Here is a 16,095-nt window from a genome sequence, read left to right as displayed (position 1 = left end):
CACACAGTTCCTCCCCACCTGCACCACTGTCCATCCTCCCTCATTTTCTGCCATAAACCACATGGTCCTCCAGAAGCTGTCATGATACATTTAGTGCTGCTTGCATTTGGAGGGGTAACTTTATAATCAGAGAGAAAAAGCATTCTGGATCAATAAACAAAAAAGCCAAGCTTTCTGTTTATTCCTGGACCACTGTATTAGTGAACATCATTCTATGCAAGTCATCAGCCGTATGTATACTCTCTAGTACTGCTTTGTAAACAAACGGTCAACTGATGTGCAAGTATCCCATCAGAGAGTGCTCAGTCTTATACGTATGGTTCTGCCGAAGCACCGTTCAGTTTGTTCTTGCTTTTGTTTTTGGAAAGGAGCTTTCTGCTCAGAATGCGCGAAAGCGTGCCTCCCTTCTTGCGCGTTTCCTCTGAGAGTGGCTGCTGCAGGTAGACCAGATCGTTGTGTGACTGACTCATTCCTGGGTCCTTCTGATGATGTCGCCGACGGAAAAAGAGCTTTGCGCTTTTTTTCAAAATCCCACCTGCAGAGCAAAGAGCAGAGGTGCAGGACACTTCAGACAGGCTGCTTTCATCTTGGAGCTCAGCTTTACTTCTGGCTGCAGCATGACTGAAAAGAGCCTTGGTCTTAACATTTCCAGTTTAAGCACCACCCTGATAACTATTCAAACAACATCAGAAAGCCAAGAGCATCGTGAATCTAAAGCAAGAGCACTGATGGTTTGTAACCTAGAGGCCATAACAGTATGAGTTCCACCTTGATACAAGTGATTTCAGATACTGGTAGACATGAGTAATGGTTGTGCTTTCAGCCAGAGGCACGCATACGTACACACTACATGCCACCGAATCCTCCTTGCCCTGCTGTTGATACAGCTCTCTACCGACTGAGCACCACTGAGAAATTCAGACTCCATGGAAGTATGTATTTCTCTGCTTCTCTTAATTCCATGCAGGTATCATGCAAACCAAATCAGGGCAGACTGCTCTAGACATATGCATATACACACACTTGTACTGAAATGTTCAGGAGAGGAGAGCTCACATGTATTACTAGAGGAGCACTAAAGAACAAAGGAATTTTCCTTCAGTTCTTCAAGAAATGATGCTGTTGAAAAGGAAGGAAACCTACAGTAAAACGTGCCTATAAGCAATCAAATATTAACCCTTTGATTTCAGCTTCAAGAGCCAATCCACACATCTTGTGGAAGTCTCCTTCCTTACGCTTTATGTTTCAAATGCTCTTCTGAAAGCTATGGCAGTGGTGAAACATACACATGCACAGTGTTTGGTGTGGGTTGTACACTGGGTTCTCACATCAAACTGGCACATCCCATCTTTTCCAATACCACGAAGTACAGAGTATTTTAGGAAAAGAATTAAACAGAGGAAGTAACATTACTCTTTGTTGTTTCAGAGGTCAAAGGAGCTGAAAAGAAAAGATTAGCCTGTGATGCATGACATGAAGGTGACAGAGAACAGTACCCGGCAGTAAACCTGCATGCAGCAGGCCCACAGTAGCCAGACAGCATGTGCCCTGTACCAATTTGGTAGCACCACCCAGGCTAACAATCACAAAGCACGTACTATTTTAAAATCCTGTTAGGATTAGCAATTCACTTCAAGCAGATTAAAAATAATGTTACATCTGCTTCCAATAGGTTCAGGAACTTGCTCATATCCCTTCTGTGGTAAATTAAGTTGCTTTATTTTGTTGTGATCTTTCCCTTGATCCCATGTCAAATCTATTACGCAGGCAAGGAAATTGCAGCTGTCATCTCACCAGGGACTCGTGACTTATCTTGCCAGCACCAGCTACTAGGACTCTTCTCTCATTGCAAGCTCGGCTTGTTTTTGCAGCAGCCACTCTGTCAAATTCCACCTTCCCTTTCCACAGGCACACGTGTACCTGATGTGTCAGGCAGCTAGGCTGCAGCTGGCAAGGACACTGCTCTGAGCTACCAGGAACGCTCAGCCCGATTTGGTACATCAGCCCCACGTTAAGACAGCAACAGTTTTGCGCAGAATTGGGTAGTGGTGTCGTCCAAGTGGCACGAGCCAATTTGAACAGAGGACCCAGGTAGCAACCTAACACAGGAGCCTTCTGGCAGTCAGACTAGTATGTTATGTGGGGACAGTCATGTCCTTGGCAAAGCTTCCACACCTCATGCCCGCACCACTACCAGCTTTCACGATTCTTTCTCAGTTCAGCTACTGACTCCTGTCACCTCCCATTGCAAATGGACACAAAAAGCAGCACAGAGCAGTTCTTTCCTGCGATACCGTGCAATAGCTAGTTACGTATTTGTTCCTCAAGAACCTGACACAGGCCACATGTCATTTTGCACAGTGACAGCTGCAGAATTCGTTATTTCATGGCAGCTCTGTTGCACACAACCAGATGCTTCTTTGTTCAGACCAGAGCAGTTACAAACACATGCTTGGGTTTATTACTCTGTATTTTAAGGATTAAGCACTCAGCACTTGGGAGGATACTCTAGCATGTTTTGTCTTGCTGCTGCTGCTCCGACTTTTCTCACAGGGCATGATGGGATGGGAGCAGAAGTCAGCTGAAAGCAACTGGAATTCACAGAATCAAATCTTGACTATTCTTCCATCACCCTCTGATTGATCTGTTTGGCAAGGCAATACCAATTCCAAGCTGTTGTCAACAGCATAAAAGAAACAGTGGTCAACCCCACGACACTGACAGTTGTTAATATGCAAAGGCTGGGGGGGATTGATGAGGCCTTGCCACTGTGCAGCGTTTGTTTTAGCACTCAGCTGTCCTGCCCAGCAGCCTTGGCAGCTGCAGCTGAAGTGGTGCCAACAGCAGGAGTTGGACAGAAGGCTTTCTCCATAAACAGCTATTTAGTCCTACCCATTCAGACTGATTTCCCATACTAGGAAACAAAACTGAATGGAAAGAATGCTGCAAAAATTGTGCCGGTGGCCCGGCACAGTGTGCTGTAGCCGAAAACCTGCAGGCAGTGCTTCCCTGGGAGCAGCAGACTCAGCGCAAGCAGCAGTTCCCTGACGTGAAAGCTCCCTGTGTTTTCAGAGGTACTAAGGTCATTGCTACACCTGGAAGCTTGCCGAATCCCTGCTGCCACCCATCAGTCTCCAGCCAGTTTGGAACATGCTGCGTGACAGTGGCTCCAGCTGTTGTGGAGGCATGCACCCCTGCCAGGGGGGCAGGGGAGGGCGAATCGCAGGCTTGGCGATGCGTGTGCTACCTGCATGCTTACTTCTCGGGTTCAACAGGATCCATATGCCAACTCTGCCCCTAACACCAGGAGATAAGCAGAGAGCATGTCAAGAGTGCTGTACAGACTGATCAGTCTTCCCAGGCACCTCTGCACTAGTTTAAGGTGTTCTAAAAATGCTTGTGGGACTAGGATCACTTCTAAAGCTCATTTTTATTAATGAAGGAAGATTTCCTTCCATATCTACAGGGATACTAATAGAGATCACTTCTTTCCATTCCTTCCCAACTTCCAAAACAGTTTTTATCCAGGTGTTTTTGCAAATACCTGCTGAGGTCCTGGTAGCTCTGTGAGTAAGAGTAGAAGAGAGGTCTAGAAAACTGTAAGCAGCAGGTTTTAAAATAAGCATCCCGCATATACCTATTTAGTTATGGGGTCACACATGATTTGCATGAGCAGTTTGATTGATAACCTGATACTATAGGAATGGGCATGATCAAGAGAGATCAGGAAAGTAGAGCACCACTTCAAGTCCTCCTTGCTCTCCATTCTGCATGACCCACCTGGACAGCAAGACAACCAGGAGAATGAGTTCTTACAGCAGATCAGTCTGCTAAGACACCTGAGCATGGGAAGCTAACTTTGGACGAAGGAAAGAAATGGAAGGGGGAGGTAGAAAACAGGTACCAAACTATCTTTTGCTTCAGTTTTTACAATGAGTTTACCATTGTAAAGCTACATTTTCTTAAAAAAAAAAGACAAAAATAACTTACTGTGCAGTTAATTAATTCTGGTTGGCATAGTAGTCCTCTTAGGTTTATAAAAGGGAATGGGTAAGAAAGAGGAAGTCAGAAAGGTAAAAAACCAAAAAATATGCAAAGGTAATAAAAAAAAGAAAAATGACAGTGCTAACTTTAAGACATTAATACATACACAAGGCTTTTTAAATCCGAAAGGGATTTGCTTGCTTTGAGATTTTGTTGTTGTGTTTGGGTTTGTGGCTTTTTTTTTAAAAGGGAAAGCAGAAACAAAACAGAAACCTTGAACTGTTCAAAACTAACTGAAGGCAGGGAGTTTGAAATGTTTTCCTATCTTGCTCCAAAAAAGCTGCTCAGAGATTCAAGCAGAGATTCAAGACTTCCGTGAAGAGATCTGTCTATAAAGAAGTGTTTTGACACAGTTTTTAACAATACTTTTTCAAGATGAAACAGCTCCCTCAAATATTACAGATACTTTGCACTTTTTAGCTGTCCTGTACTACACTGTGTAAACAGGATCTTTAGAAGCCTGGTGTCTTTGCAATATACTGCACAGGGAAAAACAAAACAAGACAACAGCTCACATACAAACTTCCACTCGCTTGTTCTAGCGTAACATGCTAAAGAAGAGCTTAGAGGTTTTGTGAAATATCATTCAGCTTCCTCCAAAACAAATCCCTTCCCAACTCACACACCACCCCCACCCCAAACACCCCCAAAGCTTTCCAGTGCCTGACCATCTGTGTCAGATTGACTATGCTGTAGCATCCTGATCTATCAGGTGGAGCAATACAGCTGTGAGAAGGCCAGAAAACCCCAGAATGGGTAAGGAAGGATGGACTACTGCCGTGCTGCGTGACACTGCCAGTTACGTAGAGAGAGCAGTCGTTCGCTGCAGCACAGGGAAGGATCACATACCTTTAGATTTTTTCATGCTCCCAGTTTCTGAAACACTTAATGAGCTCCCAGATATTTCTTCACAGGTCTGGTCTAAGAGCGTGGTGTTGTCCCAGTGTTGGCTGCCATTCTCCAAGCCCCAGGCCTTATGGACACTATGCTGTGGGTCAGTATCAGGTACTATTTCTGAAGTGCCTAATGATAGCTTGTTGTCAGAGGTGACTTTTCCAACAGCTTCCTCCACAGTGGGTGGATCTGCTTCTTTACAGGAGCTCTCCATGGCTGCAGCATAGTCCATCATCAGTGCAGCTTCACTGTCCTGAGATAAAGAGGTCTGCCCAGTGAAAATAAGAGACAATGCTGACACAAGCCACTGCCCTGTTATTTTCTCTTCTTTGAACTTTAACTTGTATTGCTTAGGGCTATCAGAAAGCTACTTTGAGGCTTCTCTGGCTCCACTACAGAACAGGAGCATATAGCCAAATTTTAATAATGTTGTTAACGCCAAATGACTAGAAAATAAAAATATTTTAAGTACACTGCTCCTACCTATCCCCAGCCCCACTGCTAAGAATGGGACTCTCTCCTACACATGCTGCTGTAATGAAGTATCAGCATGCACAGACAATAATCTTTTGGTCTTTTTAAGAAAATAAGTATCAAAGTATTTAAACTTGCATAAGGAATTCTGTATCAGCTAATTACAAATCCACGCTGTCCCTGTGCTCCCATTGCCCAAGCAGATACACCCATCCCTGTGGTAGCTGACCCTCAGTCCCCTCCCTCAGCACAGCTCAGTGATCACAAGGGGATCCATGCCCACTGACTTGGCTTTCACTCAGAGGTCTTTAGGGGTCCTGTGCAGAACAGCAAGACTTGATATCAAATGTCCATACATGGAAAGGACTACAGGCAGGCACCAAGCATCAGATGGGACACTGAGGCTGTGGATGAAGAAAGCCTGGAGTAACACTATATACCATGGGAGAAAGAGTCTTCTGTTTGCCCTTGCTCTGGAACAGAGCCCAGAGGACTCTAGAGGTTTTTTAGAGGGTTTTGTTGGAACAGTTTTGAAAAAATTAGTAAAATCTTTCATACTTCTGTGCATCCTCCCTTCAGGGGTGAAACACAGGGAAGGTCTAATTATCCTCTGTTCTTGCCTAAGCTGGTTTTCCCAAATCTCTAATCATCCCACTCCCATCCAAGGACCCCACACATTTTCAGTCAGGCTGTCAAATCTAACAATCAAACCCCAACACCCGGCCCAACAAACCCACCCTGATTTGGCTTAACTTGATACAGTTACTGAAACAAACTGTCACATACATAGACCTAGATCCTGCAGAGACTGCTGAATGGGAGACAGCAGAATGCAAGTTAAGTTAGTGTCACACTCAGTGGAGCACTTTACAGTACTAAGCAGTATGTGTAAGTGTTGATTTCTGCTCTACCTTGGACACCCCTGATATGATAATGGTGCTTTTCTTTCTAGGAGACTTCAGCTTCTGCTTTGCAGACTCACTTAACTGCCGAATGGCGGCTTCTGCTACAGGATCGGTGCCATTCAGGACCAGCAGTTCTGAAAAGAAAGCATTATTTCAGAGGGAAGAATGAAAAACAGAGGGGAAAAAAAAAAAAAAAAAGAGTAAAGAGAGGCAGAGTTTGTTCTTGACTTCAAAGAAATTAGCAGAAACAGTATAAACACCAGGTGTACCTAAACATCTTCCAATTCACCACCCAGCTATTGGTCTCTGTCTTTCCCTTCTGTTACTCATTCTTTTGAGAAAAGGTACTTAAGTTGCCCTGAGTACACAGGAGGTTTTGGAAGCGTAGACAAAACCCTCAGTTATTTCAGTGCATTGCTACACTGCAGTGACTATAACCCAGAAGCCACGGGTAGAGCACCAGGTGCTGAAGTCATAAAGAGCCATAGTTCTAACAAAGTACAAAGCTGGCATGTGCCTCTACTCCTTCAGGTATTTATTTTGTTCTTTTTCCAGACATCCTTGCTTGGAATTTCCAAATTTGCTATGGCACTATGACAGGATAGGGAAGGCAAAGTGGCACTCGCTCTGCTCTTTAGCAGCTTCCTCCAAAGCCTCTAAAGTGCACCTCCTTCTCCCCTCTGGACATTGCACAGGAATAAAAACCCACCTGCTTTCTAAATTGATGTTTAATGACAAACACAAGTTTATTTTTAAGCATGGCCATTTCTGACATCTAATAAGCAAGTACTTTGGGCACAGCAAATACAGATCAAATTCATCGAGGAACAAACAAGGCTAAGGAAATGAATGAAACACCCCCTCTGTATTTAATTGTCTGAGGTGGGCTTCTCTATTAGAACAGAGCTTTAACAGCAAAAGAATACAGGCAGGAATAGCACTGGAGTTAATTAAACGCAGCAGTGCCTTTTGTTACTGTAACAGTAATACAGTAAAAGACAAGGCCTGAATAATTATGCTGCACCAAGTATCTCAGATACTTTAGGAACTTAAGAGTATGTGTGCACAGGGGGTATGCATGCCCACGAATGTCTGCACACTTGTTACAAACCCTGACTTTTCCATCTCTAGCCACTGCAAAGCCCCAGCAACAGCTGAGAGCATCCAGAACAGCAGCGGTAGCACTTCACTTAGAACTACGGCATGGCCATGGCATCTTTTCCGCAGTTCTTGTTGCTATTTTGGCATGATGTTTGTAAGAACTACTGCCTAAGTTACTGCCATACCAAGTGTGCCATTGCATTTCTTTCCTCTGGCTTACATTTGTGTTCAAATGAGTAATTCTTCCTTCTGTATTGTACAAACAGAAATTCCCCTACACTCCCATAGAGAGAAAAACACTGTCCATATCAGTGTGCTCTAAGTTGTCTCCAGATAAGTTTTCCAGTAAGTGCTTTGTGTCTTTAATATCATCAACAGTTACGGGAGCCAACTCGGAACTCTAGCACTATCTTAATTTCCCAAATTGGTTTAGTAAAACCACCCTGCTCCACAGTATCAGTGTATGTCTTAGTCTAGCGGTAGGGGAAGATTCAAATGCTGTTACATTTATTGACTGTTACTGGTTCATGCTGTTCCCCAGACTCCTGTCTGTTGGCCAATACATTTCTCTCTCTCATCAAGCCTTCTGACTGTTTCCAGGAGAACTCTAGATCATCTCCAGATTGTCCCATCTGCACTCAGATCTGTATAAAGAAAGCCAGACTCCACATCATGTGCCATTTTCAGCTACACTAGGTCACATTCTCCATTACTGTTCCATACAGAGCTGCAGAAATATCAAATGGTGACCACACACAGGACTCAAAAATATGCTGAAGAATCAGTTGCAGCTTGAAAAGGTAAAATGCCCCAGAGTCAAAATCAGGTTTAAAACAGTCAAAGTGAATTTATAAATAAAGTTCTTCTCAATGCGCCCTGACATTCTGAAAGCACTTCAGCTGTCTGCCAGGTGACTTAAGAAGGTGGAAAACCAAGCACAGTAAGATCCTGTATTTGCATCAGCACAAGAAAAATCCAGCAGCAGGGCTAGGAAGGGAATTCAGTCTTCCTTACATCAGTCCAGCCACGTGCTGGACTATTCAGACAGGTGGGACTTCACAATGACCTTAGAAGTAAGCTTCACAGGGTTTTAATTTTGTGTGGTGTATCCCCTGCCTTTATAAAGGAGAAATCTTGCATTTAAAAGTAAGAGAAAATATAGCCTGGCTTTTCTGCAGCCACCTTCCCTCTCCAAACCACAGCTTATTATTATTTATTCAAAATTAGTAATTGAAATCACTGATTAAAAACAGACCTCTGTTACAAGACTGCTATATCCCTAGCTGCAGTGCTGGCTAACATAAACATCTCAGTGGCTGTTGAAAGGCAGTAGCCATATGGGTCTGCTGTTATTTTAACAAGATTACATTTAATGCCATGCGTGGGAGAGAGAGACGTATTCTTCTTGGCAGCTTTGAACATTTCTCTTACCTGTATCTGAAGATGACAAAGTTTTGCTGACTGGAGCACCATGAGAATGGATACCTTGAACAGAGAAATCCTTTTCAATCACCTTTACTTTAACTGGAGTTTTCACAGGAGAATCTGAGGACCAAGTGTTTTTTTGTTATTTAAAATATTCAAGACATTTATTATGAAAATAGTAAGAATTTATTATACTGATGGTAAAGCCAGCTGTTCAGATCATAAAAGCTTGAGAAAGTTGTTTAATACAAATTCTCAACAGACATTCTTTATGGTAACCTGACCCCAAAGGATCCATGAAGTGGAGAAATTTATTGGTTTTAAATGTTTTACTGTAATATGTTAGACACCACCCACTTAAACAAAAGACCTGCTTTAACAACTTAGAAGAACGCAGCTCTTTGTGAGACTTCATACATGAAGACTGTTTAGAGGTTTTACTTTCATACTTATCCCAAAAAGAATCAGAAAGTCTGCTCCTGAAAGATACACTCAAAAAAACTTCGTCACACGATGACACCAATCCTTATTAGGTGTTGTAATTCAGGTCAAGACCCAGGATGGTTTGTCACTGGCAAACACTCTAAGAGTCTGATACTTCAGTCACACAGAAAACTATCCAGAAAAACCAAGCTCTTCTGCATTATCACTCTAACATTCAGTTTTAAAGTATGTATTAAAAGGAACATTAATCACTCCTTTTGTAGGAACAAGGCTTCATGAAAATTAAAAAACTGACTCTGAAGAACACAAACAATGGACTCCACCATCAACACATTAGAGAAGGCTGGACAACAGAGCCTTTCCTTACATCCCACTTCCCCCACCCCCAACTTCTCTTCCCCATGGGTAAGCCTGAGAGTGAACGCAGAAAGAAGTGGACTTCCTCACCTGTGCTCAGGGGAGACGATCTCCCTTCTAGACGAGGTTTGGTTTTCACAGCAGTTACAGTAGTGACCACAGTCCCACAGGGCATCACAGTGCGATCCTTCTCTATCCTAGCGGCTGGCACTGGAGAAGAGACTTGCCACGTCTTTAGTTCACTGGGTTCTATAAAAGAGAACTAGGAGGACAAAAAAAAAAGTCACCTTAGGAGCACAGTCAAGCAAGAAGGACACTAACATTTCTACCTAGTACTCCTTCAGCCCTTTTACTAACGTTCAAACTGGTGAATCTTTGGATAGACAGGGATAGTGTGTGAAGTGCTACCACGCAATCTGAATGCACTACTCTAACTTGGGCACAAACCACACCGTGCTGCAAGTGACAGTCCAAAGCATAAGATGAGCATTCACAAGTACTTCCCAAAGTAAAAGATCCACCATAAGACCATCCAAACGCAGCAGTACCTCTGCACTAATGGTTCCCAGCCTGGGCCCCAGCTCTGGGCTGCTCTCATTGGCCTTGCTGTTCAATGCAAAGCTCTGCTGCCCAGAAGGTTGCTTCCTGAACAAGTCTAGAGGTACAGTCACCTTTGCAGACAAAGGACCTAGAAGAAATAAAATCAACAAAATCAGCAGGTATCTGAGCTGTCGGTATGTTTAAAGGCAAGAAGGGGAAGGGAGGGGGAAGAACACAGGCAGCTAATTGCAAGAGCTGGCTCTATATCACGGGGCAGAAACACGGCAGTTTTCACAGCTCTCTTTCCATTTCATGACTATGCCTCAGCCTGGCCTAATACTGTGCAGCAGGGAAGAATGGAGACATGAAATGCTACTCATCTGCCACTATTCCTGGCCACTTTTTCTCTGTACATGTAAAATGCTTTGAGAAAAAGAAAACATCTAGAAATACTACTATGAGGTTCTTCAGCAATCTCTAAAATACATTAATCACAACTTTCTTTTCAGAGAATGCTCTGGGTTCCTGGTAAACTAGTACAGCATTAAGAATACTCTTGCTTAATTTGAACTCTAGTGAAAGTTGAGCAGTTTTCTTCTTCCTCTCCTTTATTAGCTACACTGGACTGGAGTGAACTATCAGCAAAATTTCTGCATGATTTCAGATATGAAATCCTAGTTTTTCTGTGCAATTCAAAGACAAGTAGAGGTCTACATTATATTCACATTACTCAGCTCTCTACTCACTAATATAATTCTACTTTGAGTTTTCTATCCAAATGTTTGGGAGAAGAGTAGTGCAGATGACATGCAGGGGGGCAGGGAAAGACGATTGTCTGTGCAACGAATTAGGACCATCTTCTTCAAGAATCAGGTTGGTACTTACACTCTCAGTAGAATGTGGAACATTACAGGTATTGTTTGAAAGACCCATTACTAAAGATGCTCAGGTACAGGCAAGACTGAACTTTATGCATGAAACAATATACATTTGCTAACTGTATATAGAGCCCATTTCTTTCTTAAAAACAGAAAACCAGCATCCACATCAGAGAAATTTTTTAAAGCATTTCCCCACATTTGACTTCCCTGTCCCTCAAATAGTCTCAGATTATATGCAAGGTATTGCACCAACTTTGTATATCTAGATTATTAAAAATACAAATAAATACAGGAAGTCAAAATCAAAACCCAAACACAGTCTGCTTGGCTATGTTACTTATTAAGAGTGGCTTAGATAAAGTATTATTTTATCTAATAAATTACTGGCCAACCCTTTATACACTATCACAAGACACTAAGGGTAAAAGCACATTTGTTTTTTAATTACTGGGTACGAAAAGCTTTGGCCAATACTAAACTTTTTCCTGAACTAAGTTGAATGCAACTGGCAGTACTAAAACACTGAGAAATAGCTACAGCAAAACTCTGTATCAGCTAAATGACACACAGCATATATGAGAAGAATTTATTGAAGTGATGGCAAAACATCATAAAGCCCAAGTCATGAAGGATTTGGAGCAAGTTTACAGAGCTCATGCAAACACCTCAACACACTCTGGTCTCAGCACCCACCTACCTCTTACCCCCACTAGTAAGGTAATGCTTCGCCAAATAAACCAAGTGCAAATAGTTCAGTGGAGGGCTTTTCTTGCCACTGAAGGCTAACTGCAACAACAGAAAGAAGTAGCAAAAATGTTTCAGCCCCCATGTTTGATATTTAATCAAATATAATCAGAATTACTGTGGTTTATACCTGGTAATTGCTAGGCAGCCTTTGGGGTTTGAGAAGCAAGAATTTAGGATTAACACCCATGACTCCCCTTCAGCCACAGAAAGACCTGGAAAGCTTAACTTTGAGCCAAAACTTCTTACAGCAAATCTGTGATAAGTTTAAAAGGCTGAAAACTTAGGATATCAGCATGTGAATGAGTCAGTATGTTGATAGTCTAGAAAGAAACCCAAGGTTTCACTGTAACCTTAACTCAGAGGAAGACAAGATACACATGAACAGCAGGTTCTCTCTTCTGTCCATGATTGCTATTGGAAGTAACGATGTCTACACAGAGAGCACTTAATCCAGGTTACTCAGCATTGCCCAAGAACTCTGCACTTTTCCATGGATTTCAACTCTGGAACCTATATTGGAGGACAGTTGAACACACACTTAAATTATTAATTTTTCCCAAGCTGTCCATTTTGTACACGTTTGGCTGGCTATTTTCAGCTGATCCCCCTCTTTCACAGCCATTCTTCCCTCCAGGGCTGCCTAGAGCCATGCTTACTGATTTCACTCCCGGGACAGGTCAGCAGAAAAAAACTACACTTTAAGGCACGTTCAGAAATCTGACAGTTTCTTTTTTGGCTATGAGTAGAACTAAAAGAGGACTTATGTCAACATTTAGCAAGGCTCACGAGCTGATCATGCAAAATAATTCAATTTTAATACTTACTATCAAACTTTCCATCTTCTACTATTTGCAGTTGCAATGCTTTTGATTTGGCACTTAGTTCACTGTGAAGTAAATGAAACCATGTTAGGTCTTTGCAAGCAAGCAGATTTTCCTTCCCACTTAGGCTTTCTCCTCTCCCGTTCAGATGCCCAACATTTCTCCTGGCCCACACTCAGCCAGGCAGCACAACCTGCTAACCAAAGCAGGCAACACCGCCCGGCAGCACTGCTAGGCTGCTGGCAGAGTGCCTTTTTAACCTCAGCTAAGACTGATGAAAGAGATCATAGCAGAAACACTTTGCTTCTGTCCAGCATCATTGCAGAAATTTGATTGCCTGTTATTTCAGAGGCTTTTCTTCTCCCCAGGAGCTCACAAATGCCACCTTTCAAGCTGATGTTGATCCCTAGTCCGACTGCTACAGCACAGTACTAAGAAGTTATTACTTCCTGGCAGGATCAAATTTGTAAGCCAAAACTCTGGAGCAGGTCCAACCAATAACCCATTCAAAGCTGTGGGGTATCCTCTTAAAGCAGGGAAAGTGTCCTGCAAAAGCAGGATCAATGCAAGTGAATAAAAGTAGTTACAGTTTATGTGAGAACAGTATTACTCTTGCAAGTAAGACTCAAGGATGCTGCAAGATAACATGAACTAGTTTCTGTGTGACAGAATCCACATGAATTACCAGCAGAATAACTGGCATGCATGGAACTTCCTAAGGTGGACTAGACAATAGATACAAAACCTTTCCTCCAACTGAGACAGTGAAGCAAACTGGGTAACTACTGAGGAATCTTCCAGTAAAATTTGATTTTATAACCTTCTCAGTAGGTGCTCTGCCAAAAAGCTTAAGGGCACATACATATGTATTTCATTTTTATGTTTGGCATTTCAGGATGGTGTCATCTTGTTTGCAGGTATCCCACATCCATTAGATGCTGTCAGACATGACCCATGCAGCAGGTTTTAAGCTTTATCCTGTCACTCACACCCCTCTCCTGCACCTCCAAAACCTGAAAGGCAGCACCTTGATGTTACTATTGCTGCCCTTCCCATGAAGCTAAAGGAGAGCCTGACATGGTGTTCAGTACACTGGTCTTCAGACTGCTGGGTATTTTTGTTTTTGAAGAAAGAAAAGGTAGAAGTCATCTGTAAAAGTCCCGAAGCTTACCTCATGTACTTCTGACAAACAGCCAACACGGTGGAAAACCCAGCATTATCCCTAGCACCAAGGCCAAATTCCAGTCAACTTAATCACATCCTGCCTGTCCTCCCCCTGCACTTTCAGTTGGAAGGGGTATTATTCTGAAAAATTTCCTGTCCGAAATAGCTGAGAACATGTCTGCTCTGCAACACCGAGCATGGGTGCTGTTCTACCAACAGATGGCTGAAGTGGTGCACAGACCCAGTGGCTTAAGCACTTTGAGATACTCTAGAACAGAAAGCTGCCACAGAACTGCATTATTTGCTCCTCTGTTGTAGAAGAAATCACATGGCATTATCTTTAAGACTTGGTAGCAATGCAGCACATTGTCACAGAACAATTTTGTCTGATCTGTGGCTTTCTACAAAAACTGTAGGTCCTTGTAACAAAAATCATACTTCAGAACTTGTTGGAGTGTGCATGTAATAAAGGAAGAGAGCTTCCTATCTGATTTTCCACTTGACAGCAGGATGATAAACAGCTGCACACATCTCCATTTGACTACGTAAAAAGGTGAGGCTTTTCAGTGTTGCTCTACAACATCAAACAAAAAGCAGCATCTGCAGTTTGTTGCATGGCAGCATCTTTACCCCACTCCCCTGAGAAGCTGCTTCCACCTGCCTGTGCACGTGTTTCAAGTCACTAGAGAAACACCCCTCTGACCCACCCGACCACCAGGGAGTCCCCCTTCCTCAACCTGTACAATATAGAAGCTACCAGTTATTTCTGCTCTGCTGCTAGAAAGTAGAAATGGAAAGTTTCAGAACTGCTCACTTTTGACCTTGTTTACAGAAGCTGTGTGAATCACAGAATACCATGCAGGCTACCCAAAAGTCCCATTTTTGTTCTATAGAAAATAAATCTAGTTATACACTCCCTTCTTAATCATAGTCACCATTCTTCCAGATGGTCAATTATTTTGCACATTTACATTTGCCATTCAGGAGAGGGAAGAGAGAGACATCAGAATTCCTCAAATGCAGTTTTCAAGGTAAAGTGACTTCAAAACCTTGCTAACACTTTTTCTGGCACTGTATGAAAGCACAGGGTGATTTATTATGCCTGTTATGCTGTCATCTATTAGAATCAGATATCTACTAGGGAAGCTCTAGGGACCTATTTGATCTCATATCCATTCAGAGGGTAATTAGATATCCTGAAGTCCCTACCAGCTCCAGATTTCTCTGAGCCCACCCAGCTGGTCGTATTTCAAAGTGCCATTCTTCCCGCAAAACCCTCACATAGGTAAAAAACATGCTTTACTACAAAAGTATTCTTAGCAGGTAAGTTACTTACAAGATAAACTCTTCCTTCCAAAAGGGATTTGCAGCATTTTTGGCTACAGAGCTGGAAAACTTCTGCATAGGATCATTCAACTGAATTATACATGCAAGGTTTGTGCTGCCTGCAAGGGCAAGAAAAATCAATATCCAGTTATTAATATTCCATCACCAAGAGGCACACTTACTGAAAGGAAATTGAAGAACTCCCTTCCTTACATACTGTGCTTCTGAACAGACTATTGCAAACAGTTCCTCAACCTCCAACAGGATAAATTTCTTCCCTCCGTTTGTACCCTGTCTACATTAATGGCACACAGCATCATCGTTGTCTTATGCACTACAGGATATACGTTGTATTACACTGAGAGTGTGAAACATGATGACCAGATTTAAATTCTGGCATGAAGCAAAACAGCACAGGCATAAAAAGATCAAAAAGTATTGGGAGACCAAATGAACAGCAAGGAGGTGGTGGTGTGGGTGCAGGGCAGGGAGGGAGTAAAGCTGGGTTTAACTGGTTTAAAAAAAAAAAAAAAGTTTTCAGTGTTCCTATTGGCCACAGTCACAGTGGTTTCTTTAGATATGACAGCAAGCTTTTTCTGCTAGTGAGTGAATGATGACCATAGCATTCATTACAATGGCTTTGGGGACTGCAGTTTTTAACAAGTTCATAGCATTTTACAGTACTAGTGCAGAATTATCTCTACATTGATCTTGAAATTTGGTAAGTGTGGCAAGTTGGCATACTAGAGTAGTTACATTGCTGCTTCAAGGGTAAAGAGTTTGCACAATGTGTTTCTCAAAATGATTTCTTTTGTAGGGCTTTCACAGCATCAGAAATCATTTCAGTCCCAGCATTCCAAAATAGTAGTAAAGAGAAAAAACAGAAAGTAGCAAAAAAGCTCAATACTGACTGTGGGCAAAGCAAACAAAAGATATGCTGTCTCCAGTTCTCCAGAAGAATCTAGGTTTCTA

The 16,095-nt window shown here is 42.5% G+C and overlaps 1 protein-coding gene across 1 annotated transcript in view; it reads right to left on the bottom strand.

Moving 5' to 3' along the window:
• Positions 1–308: 308 nt before the first annotated feature.
• Positions 309–16,095, bottom strand: part of C2CD2 (C2 calcium-dependent domain containing 2) — a gene marked incomplete at its 5' end in the record, with an annotated part of 33,618 nt that continues 17,831 nt past the window's right edge. Inside the window, 8 exons of the mRNA XM_008948684.1 lie at positions 309–535; positions 4,894–5,206; positions 6,324–6,451; positions 8,850–8,963; positions 9,735–9,906; positions 10,193–10,332; positions 12,637–12,698; positions 15,134–15,242. Of these exons, the coding sequence (XP_008946932.1) occupies positions 309–535; positions 4,894–5,206; positions 6,324–6,451; positions 8,850–8,963; positions 9,735–9,906; positions 10,193–10,332; positions 12,637–12,698; positions 15,134–15,242 (1,265 nt within the window). The remainder of the gene's footprint in view (positions 536–4,893; positions 5,207–6,323; positions 6,452–8,849; positions 8,964–9,734; positions 9,907–10,192; positions 10,333–12,636; positions 12,699–15,133; positions 15,243–16,095) is intronic.

The sequence above is a fragment of the Merops nubicus genome, unplaced genomic scaffold (assembly GCF_000691845.1).
Source record: "Merops nubicus isolate BGI_N331 unplaced genomic scaffold, ASM69184v1 scaffold21571, whole genome shotgun sequence".
In the NCBI taxonomy this organism is placed as follows: Eukaryota; Metazoa; Chordata; class Aves; order Coraciiformes; family Meropidae; genus Merops; species Merops nubicus.
This window is presented reverse-complemented; position numbering and strand designations above follow the sequence as displayed.